The 20,030-nt window shown below is 36.8% G+C and overlaps 1 protein-coding gene across 1 annotated transcript in view; it reads left to right on the top strand.

The window, feature by feature from the left end:
- Nucleotides 1–20,030, top strand: part of COL24A1 (collagen type XXIV alpha 1 chain) — a 304,137-nt gene that overhangs the window by 34,027 nt on the left and 250,080 nt on the right. The window contains exons 7-10 of the mRNA XM_036348461.1: nucleotides 2,755–2,799; nucleotides 7,896–7,949; nucleotides 9,119–9,163; nucleotides 16,593–16,646. Coding sequence (XP_036204354.1) covers nucleotides 2,755–2,799; nucleotides 7,896–7,949; nucleotides 9,119–9,163; nucleotides 16,593–16,646 — 198 coding nt within the window. The remainder of the gene's footprint in view (nucleotides 1–2,754; nucleotides 2,800–7,895; nucleotides 7,950–9,118; nucleotides 9,164–16,592; nucleotides 16,647–20,030) is intronic.

Genomic DNA, 20,030 nt, shown 5'->3' with positions numbered 1-20,030 from the left:
TCCGGCCCGCAGAGCCGAAAGAGCGGAGGGTTCTCTTGCTCTCCCCTCTGCTCCTTCACCAGCAGCAGTGTTAACATGTATTAGTTCACACAAACACTCCATCCATGCTTTTGTTCCGGCCCTCCGGTCCAGTTTAAGAACCCATTGTGGCCCTTGAGTCAAAAAGTTTGCCCACCCCTGGTAAACCATGAGACAAGTGATATGAAAGGTCGGGGGGGGGGGGGGGGGGGGGGGCTGTCCAAACTGGATGACCAACAGTATGCTCAGTTTTGCCAGTTGCTAAGCAGCTGGGCTTTCTGCCCTGGTTACTCTGTACCTGGCCCATCCGTCCTACTCTGCTCACGTCTGTCTGCCTACTGTATCACTTTTGCTGATTTGTGTTGGTGGTCTATAGTGTTTGAAAATATTAATAAGAATGAGGACAGCCTGCATTCAGACAACTATAGCATATAAAGTAAATAGAAGAGCAGGTTACTCAATTATTTTTTAAAAATATATGTTTTTATTGATTTTAGAGAGAGGAAGGGAGAGGGAGAGAGAAATAGAAATGTAAATGATGAGAGAGAATCATTGATCGCTGCTTCCTGCACACCCCCTACTGGGGATCGAGCCCACAACCCAGGTTTCTTTCTGGTGCATGGACAGACACTCAACCAACTGAGTCACACCAGCCGGGCTCAATTCTTGATACATCTAACTAGCAAAACAACATGATTTCACCTTACCATCATGATTGGTAAAATCATTTAATTTCTCTGAATTCAGTTTTCTTATCTGTAGAAATGGGAAAAATACCTACTTCATAAATTGCTATAGAATTATCTGAAGCAGCTGGAAGTAGTTGGCACAATGTCTGGCATATATTAGCTCAATGAAATTCCTTTGTATCTTCTTCCACCTCCACCCCCTTTACCCTTCCTCATTGCCACTTCCCTGACCTCTATCTAGTGGCCTAATCAGAGAAGTACTGAGCTCCCATATGATAGGCCTTTTCCTTTGTCCCCTTCTTTCATAATTATGTTACTTCCTTGTTAAGAATATGCTTACATGTAACTCATAGATAACACAAAAGTCTTTGTCTTTAAATTTGTTTTCTTACTTTTTCCAGTCTTCTCTCTAGTTCCCAAGAGGGTTCTCTACTTAAACATTTTACTGTTAAGTTTAACATCTCAAAAGCTGCTTAAATCATTTTCTTATTTTTCAAATAGACTCTTGTAATTCCCCCCATTGTCTAACCAAAGCATAATTTCCTTCTCTAATTCATTAATTCAAGTTGATATTCATTCAGTGATTAGTCCTGAATAACTATTCATTCCATTACTTTATATCTGAAACTTTAAAAATTTATCTTTAGTTTGCAGTATATTAATTTGAAGTTTTTGATGCTATAATTTATTTCAGGTTTTTGAGTTATAGTTTGCCTAAAATCTTAAGAGATGCTTAAAAAAGGAACTTTATCCTATTCTTTTATATACTTCAAAATCTGGGTGTAGATTGATTCACCGATTGTTGACTAGAGCTATACAAATAAGCTCCAAAGTATTTCTTTATTTCTTTCTTCCTGTCCTTTCTTTCTGCTTCCTTCATTTTGCTTACAGAAAAAAATCCTGAGGATAAAGCCTATTTGTGGAGAGTGGCTACAGCGTTTGGACAGGTTTAAGCCTTGGACTAATAAGAGGGCACGGTCCTCTCGTGCACATGTAGGTCCCAGCTTGGAGGGCAAACCCTCCCAGCACAACGATAGCCAAAGGCTATGGTTCTAAACTTGACCTTATGGTTCGAACCTGTGGTCCCACGTAGCTGAGTGATGTAGGCTTCGGGAGGTGCAGCAAGTGCTGCCAAAACAAAGCTTAATAGGGTTCTCAGGTGCATGTAATTAAGATTTGAAACTCGTGAGAACATTGTAAACATCTTGACCCCGCCCCTGCTTTGCCTCGAGGGATCTGACTATAAAATAAAGACTTGGCTTACAGGTTGTGTCATTGTCTCTCCATTTGAGAACAGTGTCCCACCTGGCCCCAGCTATATTCTCTTGTCTTGTTTTCTTTAATCCTTCACCGCCCCTTCTCAGGTTCACCACTGGCCATGCTGGATGCAGTTCAGATATTATCTATTTTTTTTTAATCTTTGGGTGCTAATGATAAGATTATATTGAATTTTGGTTCTATTATTGGGAATTTTTGCTACTAAGTTCATTTTTTAATTGAGGTATAATTGACATATAACATTTGTTATTAATTTCTTACACAGCTTTACAAAACCCCTTTTGATGAACTTGTGAACAGGCTCTTTCATTTGTCTTAGCTCATTCATGGAGTGTTATGACAATGGAATTAGATAAACTGTGTGGATGTGGTCCAGTTTTTTTGATAATTACAAACAGATTATGTCTTAGGGCATTTTGTTTTATCATTAATGAACTAGAACCAACTTTTGAAAAAGTTGAGCAAAATTGCTGGATACCAGCCTTTTATAAAAGATGCTTCTCTTTATTCTATAGTTTGCTACCATTTTAGTTGATAATAACAAATCATTCAAATAATACTCAAAGTTTTTAAGAATATGAATGAGTTTAATAAAAATGTAAAACTTATTAAAACAATTAAGTTTTTTAAGAAATAAATTAGTAAGGATTGCATTAATATTGATGAGGAATCTGTCAGTTGGGGTACAAGACAACCCAGAACCTGGGTTTAGTGGTTTGACTTATATGGGTTTACTTTTCATAGCATGTTTTCACTTTTCCCCTTTCAGGGTCTCAAAGGATATCCAGGCCTCCCAGGACTCCGAGGTGAACAAGTGAGTACTTCCTTTGTAAAATGGTATCTTTCCCAGTGAGAAAGACACCCACTAGAGAACTTCATTGAGAGATTTCCCCCCATTTACTATTTCAATTTTCTAATTATTTCCCTCTGTTTAGTATAAGAACAATTTTTAATTGATTATCTATTATAATTTTGTTTTTTGCATAGTCCAGTCTGACTTTCAGTGTGCCTAATATCTTCCAGAGCAGCAGTTCTTAAACTTTTGTGGTTCACAAGCCCCTTTGAGAATCTCACAAATGCTCTGAACCCTTTTCTCAGAAAAGACACTTATCCATGTACTACATGCACACCCCCACGCTCATCCATGCTCACACACATACACATACACCCACACACACGCCCGACTTATTTCCTACAATTTCAGGGCCTTGTCTCTTCACTAACGTCAGTCCTTGCATGAGGGATGCAAATGAATTTTAATAATCTAAATCAGATGTCACATATGCTGCTGTCCATTACATACATAAGTACATATTTAAAAGTCAAATACTGTAGTTTTGGAACTACAGTATCTAGTTTTTAATTATGCCTTTTCTCTCGCACCAGAAAATATTATATCATTATGTCATTTAAAAATGTCCTATTTCTTGTTTTCAGTACAGTGTGTAGTAGCCCAGTGACAAGGGTAGGAGATTAGAAACCAACTAGGGTGGCAGCTACTATTATTGGAGATCCAGCAGAGGCCCTCAGGAAGCCCTAGAGCAGTGGTTCTCAACCTTCCTAATGCCACGACCCTTTAATACAGTTCCTCATGTTGTGGTGACCCCCAACCATAAAATTACTTTCGTTGCTCTTCATAACTGTAATTTTGCTACTGTTATGTATCATAATGTAAATATCTGATATGCAGGATGTATTTTCAGTGCTACAAATTGAACGTAATTAAAGCATAGTGATTAATCACAAAAACAATATGTAATTATATATGTGTTTTCCGATGGTCTTAGGCGACCCCTGTCAAAGGGTCGTTCGACCCCCAAAGGGGTCGCAACCCACAGGTTGAGAACCGCTGCCCTAAAGGGACCTCAAGAAAGAAATGTTATGGGGACTGTCACTTGCGAAAAAGATATAAATGAAGATATAAAGGCAACTTTCTATTTCAGGGGTCCTCAAACTACGGCCCGCGGGCCACATGCAAATACAAATATTGTATTTGTTCCCATTTTGTTTTTTTACTTCAAAATAAGATATGTGCAGTGTGCATAGGAATTTGTTCATAGTTTTTTTTTTAAACTATAGTCTGGCCCTCTAACAGTCTGAGGGACAGTGAACTGGCCCCCTGTTTAAAAAGTTTGAGGACCCCTGTTCTATTTCATATGTGTTAAGTGGGACAGTACACAATATTCAGTCCCTGAGGCACAATTTTCCAAGATTACTAGTTACTAGACATGGCAAGCAAAACATAACACATGCATTTTCAGTTTCCAAAAGATTAAACAATTACTGAAAATCATTTTAATTTTTATGGGTAAAAATCACAAGGGTGGGAGGAAATATGGAGGGGAAAAAATCCCCAGAATACTGCTTTGGCAGAAATGTGTGGATCTCAATGAAGAAAACCTAATACTTCACAAGAAAATGAAAAAATTGAACTTGTGTCAGTACTGGCCAGTTCTCTCATAGCTTCTTTATAACCTAGTTCTGTTAGTGTGCATATTATTGTTCTGCGAGTGTCATGCTTTTAAAAAGAGTCTAAAATCACTTGTAAAGGCTGGAAAATGTATTTGGAGTCAGTTCTTACTTTCTATTCTAATTATTTCCAGAAAAAAAGGCAAAATTTGATAATTGTGAGGAACAACTAAAATCATGTTGCAGTTCATTTTAACTGTGAATATGCTGCAGTCATTAAGAAGAGCATAACTAATTTGCTGGGAGATATTCATTTATGAAAAATTTATAAATATCTATAAATTGGTCAGCAAACATTTGGAAAAGTATTTATATAATCTGTGCATGCTCTAGTAATAAGAGCTGTCATTTATTGAGTTTTTATTAGTGGCCAAACGGTACTACCTGTCCACTACAATTTGTAGTGGTATAGTGATTTATTGAATATTTCCATATGTTAACTAATGTAATGCTCAGCATCACTAAGAATTATGGCAGTTACCTCCACTTTTAAACATATTCCTACACTTTATTCTGTTTTATCCACACAATAATCCTGTGACCTAGGGATGCACTAAGATGCAGGGAGGATCCATGGAGCCTGACCGACTCAGAGCATGTGCCTTAATGCTCAGAGCAAGAAGTGGGATTGGGGCAGGCTTCTTATTCCTAATTACCCCTCTGAGGCTATGAGATATTATTTTGTGCCTAAATTCCTCCATTCAATCTAAAGATTTAAGTAAGCCATTAAAAACAACATTTTTAAAGTGCAAAGTGAATTGAGTTGTAGTGTTCGTTTTGAGTTTCTTTTGAGCTCCTGTGGTTGCCGCAGTGATTTTAGGGTACAGTTGACTTAGCATGTATTTGTGCCATGTAAGACCAAGTTGAAGGCTTACTTGTTTACTTTATTTGCTGCTATTCCCGTACAGAGGAACTTAGCCATTGAGTGGAGTTCTTTTTTTTTTTTTTTTCTCTGTACAGCTGGAATGTGTTAACTCTCTGCATGTAGCTTTAACACATTCTATGAAAATCCATTCAAAATCAGATTTCACTTACGTCTTATAGCAGGGGGTCAGTTAACCTGATTAGGCTCGGAAAGGAAGGAAAGAGATGGTGGGAAGTTGGCATTAGTCAGATAGTGACCTACAGAATAAAAACAGCATTTTTAATTTGTTTCACTCATTTCTATTGGCATACCTAAATAGAAAGTTTTATATGGGGCATAAACAAGCAGTTGTAAATAGACTGGAACAAATCTCTTAATTAAAGGGCTTTCCTTTTAGTACTATTGGAAGTTATTTGCACTTCAAACCTATACTAGAAAGACACCCTTGAATGGTGGTCTTTGGAATTATATTTACTGATTTAAATCCTAACTTTTTACTTACTAGCTGAATGACTTCCCATTGGTGAGAAACACTTTATGTCTTATTTTTTTCATCTGTAAATTAGAGATAATAATATTTATCCTTATAGGGTTTGAGCAGATTAGGTAAATATATATATATATGTATATATATATATATATTACTTGAAATATATAGTTCCTGGCATATGATAGGTACTCAATAAATGTTATTATAGAAATAAAATACCATGTATTATATGTAATATTAATAAGTAATATTACATATATGTAATATGTAATATTATATGTAATATTAATATCTAGTACATAAATATGGTTTCTAAAATACATAAGATATAATCTTTTCACTTGTAGACAAGAATTTTATCCTATAATTGTCAGAAGACCACTGTTTGTTCATATTCTGTTAAATTGTCCGTTGTCATGAGTATATATATATATGTATATACATATCCTATATAATAAAACCCTAACAAGCAAATTGATCGAATAGTGGAATGGCCGGTTGCTATGATGTGCACTGACCACCAGGGGGCAGACGCTCAACACAGGAGCTACCCCTTGGTGGTCAGTGCGCTCCCACAAGGAGAGTGCCACTCAACCAGAAGCCGAACTCACAGATGGTGAGTACAGCAGCGGTGGTGGGAGCCTTTCCCGCCTCCACTGCAGGCAGGCTGTAAGAAGTGAGGGGTCCCAGACTGCCACAGGGCACAGGCTGGGCTGAGGGACCCGCCCCCTCCAGTGCACAAATGTCGTATATATACATAATCTATATGTATATATGCATGTATTTATGTGTGTGGGTTTATACCCATACCAAAACTTGTATTGGGTTCACATTCAGGTTCTGCTACTTACTGTGGCATCTTGGGTAAGTTTCACAGATTCCCTGTATGCTAGTTTTTTCATTGTAGAGTGGAAATAGTATTTCTAAAGTACTTGGCATGGTGATTGCACATAAAAAGGTGCTTGGTAAATCGTAATTGTTGGAGCAAGGGAAGGAAGGGAGAGAGGAGGGAGTAAAATGAGACAGAATAAAATTGAGAAATGGATTCTTAGAGAAATTGAAAGAAAGATATATTGGAAGCCTACATGTCTAATAGAATGGGAGAGAAAACCTTTCAACTGTGATTTTCTATTCTTTGTGTTTTCTTTGGTCTTTTCTTTTTCTCGAATTTTTGAGCTTCCGGAATTTTATAGTGTTCCTATACTTAAAATAGAGGTAACTTCTATTTCAGGGCAAATGGGCAAAGGGCTAGTGTCTTTCATTATCTCTTTTGCAAACAGCAAGAAAGAAATGAATTTTACATGATAAATAAGGAATCTGAATTTTACTCTTGCTGTCATATGAGGTAAAGGCAACTCAACACGCATTCTTCTGGCATTTCCTTGTTTCAAGAATTATTTGGTAGCCATAAACTCTGAGTAAATTGATGAATGAATGAATGAATGAATGAATGAATGAATGAATGATGTATAAGTGAAAGAGAGTAAAAACAAGAATATGTTGACATTAGGAAAGTTGAAAAGGTTGGTGTTGAAATTCACACTTATTTAGTCTTGTGGGGCTTATGCTCAGACAGTTAAGATGAGTTCCCTTTTCATTTTGTTGATGGTTTTTTGCTGTGCAAAAGCTTTTTAGTTAGATATAGTCCCATTTGTTTACTTTTTCCTTTGTTTCTCTTGCCCAAGGAGATATATCTGGGTTATATGTGAACCCAAAAATATTGCTACGAGAGATGTCTTAGATTTTATTGCCTATGACTGAGACAAGAAGGAATTCAATTAAAAAGGATAGTGGTTATTAAGAAATGTACCAACTCTTTCTCTATAATAAATGTCTTCTTTATTTATGTAGTACTGGATTTTTCCATCCTTCACTTATTATTATTATTAATGTGCAATGTCTCATTTCGGTCCCTAATCTAACAGTTTTTTTATTTAGCAATTTGGGCTCATTTTTATTTCAAACAGGTGATTTCAATCAGCATTTTTATAAGGAAAAATTTCTTTCCAAATTTGGGTATTATGAACGTATCACATTTGTTCCCTTGGGCTTCTTTTGACTTTGTTGTACGTTATTTTCATTTCAGGGAATTCCGGGATTCACTGGAAATATTGGTTCACCTGGTTACCCTGGCAGGCAGGTGAGGTAACTATACTTCTCCTTTCTTGTTTGTCTTTATTAACATATTGTGTGTTCTGATTTTGAGAATTAATGTTCAAATGATAATTGGTTTATTTTTTAAAAAATGAATTACTCAGAGCAAAATAATTTCAAAATCAAAACTGTAAAAATCCATCAAAAATTTAACTACAGAAAGTATTGTTAAAATGGGAGTGGGGTTTTAAAGCTGTTTGATGTGATATACTTTCAAAATTAAAATGCTCAAGGGTCTAATAAGATCTTAAAATAGCCCAGCTGCTGATTTTACAATACTGCCACTGATGAAAATGAAGTAATAGTAAGAGTTAAGACTCTTCTGTATAATAAACATCATTTTTAAATAACACAGTTATAAAAGCTTGGGATAATGTTAGCAGTGCTATATATGCCACTACCAAATACTTTTATCTGAACTAAATTTAATCTCTGTATACTGTTTTAAAATGCAGTCTAATAATTTTATATTTATTTCCCTCTAATTTCTTACTTTGTTACTTCATGTAGACTAATAGTGGAACACATTTTCTTTCCTAGGTTTTTATGAATTGATTACTGACTCTTAAATTTAATTATTCATTCATTAATTATACATTTATAATAGCTTTTTTGAGTATCAAGAATGAGAGAAATAAAACTGCCAAAAATAATCTATTAGCAAAATTTCATTTTTTCGGTCTTTAAAAGTACATGGAAGGTATTGCATATTAGAGTCTTACCACCAAGTGATGATTTATGTTATATGAAAAATATAAAATAAACTGTAAATACTCAAATATATGGACATTGAAGTTAACTATTTATTTATTTTTTTAAATTATAGGAATATATTTTAGATAAGTTAATTACAAGTGTTTTAAAAGAACACAGTTTTCCAATGAGAATAATTTAATGAAAAAATATTTATTTTTGTATCTGATGTGTTAATTTACTTTATTTAGATACCTGAAATATATTTTTATATAGATTATATACAGTGCCTCTTTGGTTCTGAAATTATAAAATTTCTTGAACATATATAGTCTGCATTAAGCATACAGAGTTTTATAATTGTGAAAATGACACCTCTTTATATGTCCTTCTTATTAATCAGTTTATAAACAACTCTAAAAAGTACTGCAGTCTGATGATGATGTCTTTTATTCACACTAGGGTCTAGCTGGCCCAGAAGGTAATCTAGGTCCTAAAGGTGTACGAGTAAGTTACTATTTTCATCTTTTTGTTAAGTACGCATGCATAATAGTAGAATGAAATATATAAAATACTTATCATTTTCACCCACTTTTAAAGAACTTTGAATGTAATGCAAGTTTAGCCTGAAAAGAATTATACTTGTTCAATAGATTTTTTTTTTTTCTGTTAAGGACACAGAAAGTAGTCTTGTAGTAGTAGGTTTTATATCATTTGTTGATAACTCTTACCTCATTTACATTATTTTGATAGCTCCTAAAAAAATACCTGGTGTGTTAGAATATGCTCTATAAACAGTTGCATTATTATTTATATGTAAGCATATACAGAGCTAAGAAATCATGAAAAATGAAGAGGCAAAGAAATTCATATTAGTTTAAGGCTGAGATAATATGACATAAAACTATCTGGAGTAGAGAAATATCTGCAAAGAAGGAAATAAACTTATCATATCAAGAACATATCACTGCTCTTCCTAACCATTAAAGGAGTTATTAGCCACTTTCAATCATTAAGGGAGTAAAAAGAATTACTGTCATATGTTATGTAATATACTATAAATTAATACCAAGTTGATTCTAGGAAATATTAGTAAAAGTATACTAAAATTTTATTTTAGAAATTCTCCATTTTATAGTCAGTTGTTTTCCACAATCTATATTGGTTGCTTATATTATTTAAAATACTTTTTTGAAATAAATGCATGAAGTATTTGAACTTTTAAAATTCTTAAACATTTTCAAATACTTTCATATGTATTTTCTTCTTTTATTTTGCTATCAATCATATAAAGTAGGAGAACAGGTATATTATCTCCATTTTATAATTTAAAAAATAGTAAGCTAAAGAATTTATGTGATTTGGCAAAGTCATAGCTGGCCAGAACTAGAACCAAAATCTTCTCACCTTAGCTACTCTTTCTGCATATCCTGCGCTATCTCTACCTTTGCATTAAGTGAAAATATATTGGGGAAAAGTCATGCATTTTTATTGGAAGCTATACTAAAGGCACATGTTGACTTGAATTCAGGAAACAAGAAGAGATTAGAGTTTAAGAACATGGGCTTTGGAGTTAGGTCTGCTTTCTTTGTTTGTCTTTTCCCCTTAACTTCTCATTCCCTGGATTTGTGACTTTAGATATCATTCACCCCTTCAGTTTCATTTTTTAAAAATCTTTAAATGCTGATAATGAAACTTACCTTTCAGGTATTTACAAAAACTACCTGAGCTTAATATTCTTAAAGCACATTACCTAGCTCATAGCATGCATTTTCTAAGCAGATTATTATATTACTAGAGGCCCAGTGCATGAAATTCATGCATGGGACAGGGTCTCTCAGCCCAGCCTGCACCCTCTCCAACCTGGGACCCCTCAGGGGATGTCCGACTGCCTTTCGCAATCCCGGACCGCTGGCTCCTAACCGCTCTCCTGCCTGCCTGCCTGATCACCCCTAACCACCTCTGCCTGCCTGCCTAATTGCCCCTAATTGCTCCCCTACTGGCCTGATTGCCCCTAACTGCTTCCCTGCTGGCCTGATCACCCCTAACCGCCTCTGCCTTGCCCCACATCCTGGACCCAGGATTCTCTCCTCCAGCCAGTCACAGGCACCCGGGACCCAGTCTTCCCTCCCTCTGGCTGCCACCCAGAACCCAAGCCAACTTCACCTGGGCCGGCCACAGCCACAGGGCACCGTGGGCAGGTGGCTTTGCCTGGGCCACAGCCGCAGGCACCTGGGACCACGGGGTGGGCAGCTTGTCCCTCTCCCAGGCCAGAGGTGCAGGCACAGCCACTGGTGCCTGAGACCATAGGGCGGGCGGCTTGTTCCTCTCCTGGGCCGCAGATGCAGGTGCAGCTGCTGGCACCTGGGATCGTGGGGCAGGCAGCTTGTCCCTCTCCTGGGCTGCAGCCTGGCTGGTTCCCATTCCTCTCTCGCGAGCTCATTTGTGTCTGGCTGATCCCCATTCCTCTCTCCCTAGTGTTGAATGTCTGAGCCGTTATGGCATGATGGTTTGAGGGTGTGAGGGCATGATGACCATTTGCATATTATTAGCTCTTTATTATATAGAATTATTGAACTTGGGAGTTTCTTCTGTGCATGAGCTAATAACTCCAAGACATGTTATTTGGCACTATGTGCTTTTCTCTAACTGCATTTTCTCATCTTGCTTCAGTGATTCCTGTAACTCTTTTAAGTTCTTCTTCATGTAATTTTTGTATTGCATTATACATCCTTTTGTTGTTGCTCCTCCCCCACCCCTTTAGTATTTAGAATTATTGTCTGCATTGTAACCATTTTTAAGTTGTACTTTTAGGTTTGGATGGCCAGCTTCATAAAAGGATTTTTTTTAAAAAAGAATACAAATATAATATTTTCTGATTGATTTAATTTTTAAAATGTTCTTTTGGGAGAGTGGGAGGAATCAGGAGAGTCATTTGTGTAGGTCTCACATTCACAAATGGTCTCAAATGTAGATTTTAAAAGATCTTTATTGTTGAAAGTATTACATACGTCCCATTTTTTCTCCCTCTGCCTGCTTCCAGCCTACCCCTGCCCCATTGTCTGTGTCCATAGGTTATGCATATATCTATGCATATATGCATACAAGTTCTTTGGTTGATCACTTCCTACCCACCCACCCTCCCTCGCCTTCAAATGTAGATTTTTGACATTAAGACCAAATATAGCTAAAAAGACTGAAATAACAAAAACACACCGAGAAGTTAAAGGGAATGTTTTTTATTTAATTTGTGTCCTATTACTGGATTATGCCACATGTAATCCACTTTAAATTAATATTTTTATAAGTCATGATAAATGATCTTTGGACTGGTACTGTTATTTGATTACATTAATTGTTGTTAAGATGATTTCTTTTTAAATGTAAGTGTTTAAAGCAGACCATTATTTGTAACCCTCATTTGGCCTTTCTTTGAGTATAGTGTGCTGGCTGCCTCATGAAAGGAGACATGTGTAGGGCCACTCCTGATGTCTTAGTTACCCTGCTGGTGACCAAAATTGCCTCCAACTGGATATACAACGTTCATCCTCCAAAGCAAAAACTTATGTGTTGTTGTTATTTTTTTGTTATTTGTTTCATTACATACTAAACTCTAGCTTAGTAGTGGTGTTTTGAGAATGACTACAAATACCTGTATGATATCTTTGGTGGGTGTTCCTGACATTTTACAATTCTGTTAGAATCAGCATAACATTTATCAAGAAACTTTTATGAAATTACTATGTAGTTATTCACAGCACTGTTCCCTTTAAAGTCTTTAATGTAAAATATTGTGCTTGTACCCTAAACGGGCTATTCGAGTAGAGGGCTGACTTTTCAGCTTCCGAGTTCTCAATGATTAGCTCGCCAATATGTGTACACCAGTTAGGGTGTCTCTTTCTTTTATTTATAAGCAAAACTCCAGCTGTATATATTAAGACAAAAGTTAGTTGTTTTTAAACTTGAAACCATCTGTAGCTAATGATTCTGAACATACATGCAGCTTGTCATCATAATCCTAAATGTTTACAATTAGAAATAATTTCAGATGCTTCATTTTAAAAGAAACCTTCCTCATCCTCTAGAATCTAGATGCTTTGCTTTCAAGGAAACAAATTTCTTATAAGGGTGTTTCACTTGTTAAAGTTAAGTAGCAAGAAATGAATTCTTTCTCTTTTATTTTATTTTTTGCTAGTTCATGTAATCTGTAGAGCATAGGGAATTTTAAAGGTGTTTTTCCTTGTCAAATGGGAGTGTTACTCTTACTATGGCAACAGCTAAGTAGCTTTTCACATTCAGGATAAATCCCTCCAGGCTACTGGAATGATTCCAGAGAAATTTACTTTTTAAAAAAATATATATATTTTATTGATTTTTTTTACAGAGAGGAAGGGAGAGGGACAGAGAGTTAGAAACATCTATGAGAGAGAAACATCAATCTGCTTCCTCCTGCATACTCCCTACTGGGGATGTGCCCGCAACTAAGGTACATGCCCTTGACCGGACTCGAACCTGGTACCCTTGAGTCCGCAGACTGACGCTCTATCCACTGAGCCAAACCGGTTAGGACAGAAACATTTACTTTTAAAAAGTGTAACAGAATATGCAGGGGTGAGCAATAGTAGGTTTACATATATTCATATGGAAAATCATATACTAATTAATAAACTTTGTTTTGTGTACTCACAACTGTAAACCTACTTTCACCACCCTTGTATAACATCAAATTTGCTATATTAATCAACTTTAAATGTACAGTTTAGTGGTGTCTTAGCTCATGCTGCTATAATAAAAATACCAGACTAGATGGCTTAAACAATAAATACTTATATCTCAGAGTTTTGCAGTCTGGGAAGCTTAAGATCAAGGTGCTGGCGTCTGGTAAGGGCCCACTTCATATCTTGTAGACAGCCACCTTCTCACTTTCTGCTCACATGGCCAAGAGACTAATCATCTCTCAAATATTTTCTTATAAGGGTACTAATACCATTCATGAGGCTCTATCCTTTATGGCCTAATTACCTTCCAAGTCCCCACCTTCAAATACCATGATATTGGGGATTAGGCTTCAACATGTGAACATTGAGGGGACACAAACATTCAGTTCATAGCAGGAGGCATTAAGTCCATTTAAATTGTTGTGCAGCCATCACCACCATCCATCTCCAGAACTTTTTCATCCTCCCAAACTGAAACTCCAAACCCATTAAACAATAACTCCTCATTTTCTCTCTCACCAAGACCCTGGCAACCATTCTACTCTGTCTATGCATTTGACTACTCGATGTACTTCATTTACATGTAATCATACATTATCTGTCCTTTTGTGTTTATTTCATTTAGCATGATTGTCTTCAAGGTTAATTCACGTTGTAGCGTATGTCAGAATTTCCTTTTTAAGGCTGAATAATATTTCATTGTATGACTATGCCACCTTTTGTTTATCTAGTCATCTGTTGAACATTGGTGTTTCTTCCGCCTTTTGACTTTTGTGAATAAAAAACCTGAATCCTTTCTTAATATATATTATTATGGAAGAATTTACTCTGAAAAGTCACTCATTCTCTGATTCAAATAAGTAGCCTTTATTTAGAATTTAGTGAAAATGGCCCCTTGTATCTCTCCTTCATTTTTTTTTATACCTTGGCTTTTCTCTGTATTTATAAAATCATTCTTCTTCTCCCATCTCCATTTCAGTGTTTCTCTCCGGTTCAGTGATTATTTTTTGCTTGTTTTCTTCTCAGAGCTCTAGTCTATCCTTAAGGCTTCTGACCCACCTGGCTTTCAAATAATATATCTCTCTATGAGCTTTCTATGAGTTTCACATTTCAATTCCCTGCCAAGATAACTCGATTTGAATGCCTCTCATCACCACAGACTCAACTGACTAACAAAACTCATCCTTTCTACCAAACTCACCTTTCTTGTTTGTTGTCTATAGAGACATATACAAAGACCTGTTGATACACTATAATCCTAGTGAATTTTGTAAGCTGAAAATTTGATTATATAAAGACTATGCCTATTTTTTTAAATGGCCCACAGTAAATTCCAAACTTTCATCATTACTCTTTTTAACTCCACCTCTTGCCTGCCAACCTCATAGAACTATTTGCAGTTTGATGAAAATGCAATATCATTTCATTCCTATTGATTGATTGAATGATTGATGGTACATTACTAGTGCTATCTGGAATGTCTTAAAGACTCAGCCCAAATGTTTCCTTCTCTGTAAAGCTGAATCTTTCCTCTAGACCAGTGGTTCTCAACCTTCTGTCCGTTTAAATACAATTCCTCATGTTGTGACCCAACCATAAAATTATTTTCGTCGCTACTTCATAACTGTAATGTTGCTATGGTTATGAATCGTAATGTAAATATCTGACATGCAGGATTGTCTCAGGCGACCCCTGTGAAAGGATCATTCAACAGCCAAAGGGGTCGCAACCCACAGGTTGAGAACCGCTGCTCTAGACCAAGTTGGTCATTCTGCCTCCAAAGTTCCCATTGCATATTACAGTTATCATATCACGTATCACATACTCACAAAATAATTCTCAAATGATATTACAATTATTTATTTGTTTGACCCTTGTTCCTAGTAAACTCTGAACTTCTTGAGGGCACTGATTCTCTTATTCACCTTTATAACCCTTGTTCCTCACACACAATGGGCACTAAAATAATGTTTTGTGAATCAGTGAACCAGACTGATAGTCCTTCAAATTTGACTGTTGAAAGAGCCTTCTAACAGATTTTCCTACCGTCAGTGTTTCCTGTCTTAAAAGTATTCTGTATCTTGTCAACAGATTAATATTTTGAAAAAACAACTTGAAATCAGGGGATTACCATAATTCCCCAAAGTCAGTTGCTCCCAGTCTAAAATATAGTCTAAAATTCTTAGCCTAAAATGTAAGGTTCTCCTTAATATGGTCTCTTAACTACTATACATTTCATCTATTAAATTGGTGAAACAAGTTATTTGCCACAGGTGAGATAGGACTAAAGTATGTTAGGCTAAAGTACCTTGCATAATTATTAATATGTCCTCCTTCTTCCTCAGACCATTGGAATCGTCCTGAGGGCACGATGGGTCTTGGCCCTTATTCAAAGCATCTTGCACATGAAATTCTGTCAGTTATCATTTAAAAACACTTTCTGATCTCTCTCTATTATATCCTTGCTCACTATAATTATTCTGGTTGGAGTGTTCTTTCTCCAGCCTCTGCTTATCAAGATTTTACCTACTCTGTGGGCCTATCTCCAGTGCCAGTCTCCTTTGAAACCTTTTTTGAGTGCCCTGACCTCCTGCCACTTTACAATGAATCTCTTCCTCCCCTGTGCTTCTTTTCTTGTACTTGTTATAGTCTTTTCATACCTTCATCTTGCTTAAATTTGAATTGAATATAGACATGTATTTTCTGCCCTCTATAAAATTCAATGAAGAAAAGGATTTTGTCGTGTTGTGTGTTTTTTAAAATATATTTTTATTGATTTCAGAGAGAAAGGGAGAGGGAGCGAGAGAGAGAAACATCAGTGATGAGAGAGAATCATCGATCAGCTGCCTCTTGCATACCCCCTGCTGGGGATCGATTCCCACAGCCTGAGCCCAAAACCTGAGCATGTGCCCTAACGGGAATCAAACCCATAACCTCCTGGTTCATAGGTCAAAGCTCAACCACTCACCCACACTGGCTAGTGGATTTGGTCTTCTTGATTTTTATTAGCTACCATGTCTTAAGTTATGTTCCCTACTTTTTTTCTTTAATGAAAAGATTGATCTATAACTTCTGGAAGAAAAGCAATAAGGTAAGGGAAACATTCATAGTGTTAAGCTGTATAATTTCACATTGCTGTGAAGAAATTCAGGATCTCTATTTGGAATTATAAGGCGAATGTCTAAATGAAATAATATAGATTGTTTTTTTACTTTAAGGGTTTCATTGGTTCTCCTGGGGAAGCAGGACAGCTGGGGCCTGAAGGAGAGAGAGTGAGTACGTTTTACATTACTTTTAGAGTGATGTGCATGTGGTGATGTACAGCAGGGTCAGAGACTGCTCTGTCAGGCAGGCCATCCTACTGAGTGATACACATATGGTAATACACAATGGGGTCATGAACTCCTGTGTCAGGCACATCATCTTACTAAGTGAAGCAAGCCAGCTTTAAAATAAATCACCTGCCAGAAATATAATTAAATTCTCTTAAATGTTACCAAATTTTGTTTTGAGAAAGTAAATGATACAAATATATATGGCTAGCTATTTTTAATTCAGTTAAAAAAAAACACAAATTGAAATATTAAATATCTAATTATGAAAATTTTATTTTGTAATTCATTACTCTTTAATTCAAATATAAACTCTTAGCAGGTCTTGTATTTTATAATGCAATAGGCAGCAAATAATTCAGAAGATACGTTTTTTGTTTAGTTTAATAATGAAAGATAGCTATCCATAAATGTAGGTACATATTGCAAAATAATATTATACTTTTAAAAAGTAATCAGATATGTACAAAGGCCTGGCATTCCAACTTCATCTTATCTAGTTTTAGGTGCCATAGTAGTTTATTGATTTCTATTTGCATACCTTCATTTACATTGTTAATATTAATTGAAAAAGTAAAATTAAATAATATCAGCATAACATAAGGTTTGAAAGCAAAGAAAGTCATATTCAAAATTTAGCATTTAACTCTATTATTATAAGAATGCTATTGAAGCCAAAATTGTCCTTTCCGGAAACAAGTGAAAGTAAACCAGAACATTCTTTGCTAGATGAGTTTTCAAATTTATAGTTTTTCAACTGAGTGAATTAAATTGCATTTTTTTGTTATTACTTGTGAATGCCCTTCCAGAGAAGAAATATTCAGAATTAAAACGTGCTGTAAAGGCGATCAAAATGTTCATTCTTCTTTGGTGAGACGAGGTGAAGATTTACCCTTGGAAAACATACAGGTCATTTGTTTCACTTGTAAAAAATGTCTTCAGCGTGATCCCAACTAGGCTACTTCCCTGCCTTGTGATACAGCAGTCATGTAGATGGTGTTTCCAATCCATCATGCAAACACCTGAGCTGCTTCTCATTTACCCAAAGAGGTATATGCAGCTCACATGGTTAATTACTCTGCTGCTCATCATACAATTCTTTCTTGACCTTTGGGCATGAACTTATTTCTAGTAATTGATGTAGTAAATAAGCCAAAGTTATAAGTCATTGCAAAATGTTACCATCTTAGATTTAAGGATCCTAGTGTTGACACTGACCCTCAATAGGCACACTGCCTGCAATCATATGCACTAATTCTGACAAGTCTGTATAAAAATATTAAGACCCTTGCAAATCATAAATATAAGATCATTTTGTGATATTGTGCCTATCATGGTACCATGTCCTAATATCATTTGGCTACTTAAAATTCTGATTAAAACCATAAATGATGTAACTAGTGAGGTGTCATTATTATGTTATAAAACATTTAAGTAGAGAAAAGCAGAAAAAAATAATGTAGTGCTAATCACTCCTGAAAATAAATGGAAAGAAAAAGTCTTCTTGAATTTAATATATATATAATATTTATTTATGAAAAAATATATTTATTTATAAAAAATGCTTATATAATTCTCTCTGCACTATCCTGAGATTTAGTGAAGCTACTAAAATTTTAGAAAATATCTGATTTAAAAAAATAAGGTTGGTGGTAGTCTATAAAGATGCATAAAGTACCAATGAAATTAATCATAATGCTCACCTATAAACTCTTTTTCGAAGGAGACATTAGGTAAGTATTTCTCAGACACTGTTGAGTTGAAAATAGATGGATTACTTTAACCAATGATATCTTCAGCCTTATCTATATACTAGAGGCCTGGTGCACAAATTCATGCACAGGAGTGTGTGTGTCCCAGCCCAGCCTGTACCCTCGCCAATCTGGGACCTCTCGCAGGATGTCTGACTGCCCGTTTAGGCCCGATCTGCCAAATGAACAAAATAAACAGGCAGTTGGACATTCCTCTCAATATCCAGGACTGCTGGCTCCCAACTGCTCACCTGCCTGCCTGCCTGATTGCCCCTAACCACTTCTACATGGCAGCCTGATCACCCCCTAACCACTCCCCTGCCAGCCTGATCAATGCCTAACTGCTCCCCTGATGGCTCAATTGACCCTAACTGCCCTGCCCTGCCCTCTCAGGCTGGTCACCCCTAACTGCTCTCTCCTGCCAGCCTGGTTGCCCCTAATTGTCTTCCCCTGCAGGGCTGGTCACCCCCAAATGCCCTCCCCTGCCAGCCCGGTCACCCCTAACTTCCCTCCCTTGCCAGCCTGTTTGCCCCTAACTGCCTTCCCATGCCAGCCCAGTCACCCCTAACTGCCCTCCCCTGCTGGCCTGGTTTCCCTCAACTGCCCTCCCTTTCAGGCCTGGTCCCTCCCAACCACCTTCCTCTGCTAGCCTGATTGCCCACAACTGCCCTCCCCTGCAGGCCATCTTGTGTCCACATGGGGGCAGCCATCTAGTGTTGGAATGATGGTCAATTTGCATGTTACCTCTTTATTAGATAGGATACTATTAATCCCAAGTTACATGGTTCTTAGTTTCTAAGGCTTAGCCTATCTAATAAAAGAGTAATATGCAAATTGACCATCACTCCAACACACAAGATGGCTGCGACAAGATGGCCTGCAGGGGAGGGCAGTTGCGGGGGACCAGCCCTGCAGGGGAGGACAGATAGGGGTGACCAGGTGGGCAGGGGAGGGAAGTTAGGGGCAATTGGGCTAGCAGGGGAGAAGTTAGGCGTTGATTAGGCTGGCAGGGGTGTAGTTAGGGGGTGATCAGGCTGGCGGTGGGGGCAGTTAGGGGCAATCAGGCAGGCAGGCAGGCGAGCAGTTGGGGGCCAGCAGTCATGGATTGTGAGAGGGGTCGCAGATTGGAGAGGGTACAGGCTAGGCTGAGGGACACACACCCCCCTTGCACGAATTTCATGCACTGGGCCTCTAGTAAGTTGTTATAAGTCTCAAAGTGATTATATCAGGGTGCTTTGGAATGCAAGTTAAAGAAAAGCCCAACTCAACCTGGCTTTAAAAAAGAGGACATTTTTAATAATGATAATAAAGATAATTACAAATTATTTATTGAATGTTTATACTAGTACATATGCAAGGCCCTGTACAAATACTGCTTATTAATTAATTCATAATACCCAGTGAGATAGGGACTGTTATTATTCTTACTATAGATGAAGAAAATGAGGGACACAGAGAATATACTAAGATCAGAGCCAGGATTTGAACATAGATATTCTGGCTCCAAAGCCTCAGTGCTTAAGAACTATGCCCTGCTGTTTCTTACATGACCAGAAATCCACAGGTTAGGTTG

Source organism: Myotis myotis, unplaced genomic scaffold, assembly GCF_014108235.1.
Source record: "Myotis myotis isolate mMyoMyo1 unplaced genomic scaffold, mMyoMyo1.p scaffold_m19_p_2, whole genome shotgun sequence".
Taxonomy (NCBI): domain Eukaryota; kingdom Metazoa; phylum Chordata; class Mammalia; order Chiroptera; family Vespertilionidae; genus Myotis; species Myotis myotis.
This window is presented reverse-complemented; position numbering and strand designations above follow the sequence as displayed.